This window comes from Emiliania huxleyi (genome assembly GCF_000372725.1).
Source record: "Emiliania huxleyi CCMP1516 unplaced genomic scaffold EMIHUscaffold_8528, whole genome shotgun sequence".
Classification (NCBI taxonomy): Eukaryota; Haptophyta; order Isochrysidales; family Noelaerhabdaceae; genus Emiliania; species Emiliania huxleyi.
In genome coordinates this window covers 398-1,249 of record NW_005195634.1, presented here as the reverse complement: position 1 = coordinate 1,249, position 852 = coordinate 398, and the positions used below count along the sequence as shown (strand labels likewise).

The window sequence follows — 852 nt, the reverse complement described above, 5'->3', positions numbered from 1 at the left end:
TCCTTTTCACCCGAATGGTGCGAGTGCTATTAGCTGTACAGGAGAGCGGTGCCGTCCGACGTGCCCTCGACGATGTGGTCGTCCCAGATCTTGTCGTACATGGTGCGTGGGCCGGTAGATTCGGCATTGATGCTCTTTCGCACGCTCGCCAGGCCGCGCCGGGCGAGCCCGGCCAGAAGGCCGCGTCGGGCGAGCCCGGGCGGCTGTCGGCGGAGTCTTGACCTCAACATCTCGCCAGGCACTTTTCACACCGCCCGCGCGCCGCAGCCCGGGTAGCTGGGTTCGAGAGAGAGATTTTCAGTGTATGTAGCTCTTACGTACATTCCCGTAGGAGACTCTGCTGACAGGGTTTGCGATGAGGAGCGACCCGATTTTTAGCAGAGCAACACCAGACAACTCCAACCGTCGTGACCCCCTGGAACACCCGTACTCTCCCGCGCCATCTCCGTCGCCCTGTCCGGCTGCGGCCTTACCACCAAGATCGGGAGGCGGCCAGGGCTCATAGACTCGGTCGAGAGACCCCAGATTGGAGAGAGAGATTTTTAGCCAAACAACTCTAACACTCACACAGATTGGCATCCATGCCTCTCTGGACAGGGTGGCCCGCCACAACGACCCCTGGAATTGCGACTCGCCGCTTTCCTCCCGCTGTGATTCTGTGTGAGCTCTGTGTCTTGATTTGCCAACAATACACCTAAAACTCTAACTGGTGGGCACACGACACTGGGCACACGGGACTGGCGCGCGCTGGGCAAAAGAATTTGAACTCGGTGAGCTTACCAGCGGCGGCGTCGCAGGACGAGGCAGACGAGAACGACGCGACAGAGGAGGAAGCGACAGGAGGGAGAACGT

The 852-nt window shown here is 60.1% G+C and overlaps 1 protein-coding gene across 1 annotated transcript; it reads right to left on the bottom strand.

Annotated features, from left to right (window-relative positions):
- Nucleotides 1-29: 29 nt before the first annotated feature.
- EMIHUDRAFT_259023 (hypothetical protein) lies at nucleotides 30-579 on the bottom strand (the record flags this gene model as incomplete). Its single annotated transcript, XM_005758603.1, has 2 exons — nucleotides 30-203; nucleotides 322-579. 2 exons carry the CDS (start codon nucleotides 577-579, stop codon nucleotides 30-32), a joined length of 432 nt encoding a protein of 143 aa, XP_005758660.1.
- Between the last annotated feature and the right edge of the window lie 273 nt (nucleotides 580-852).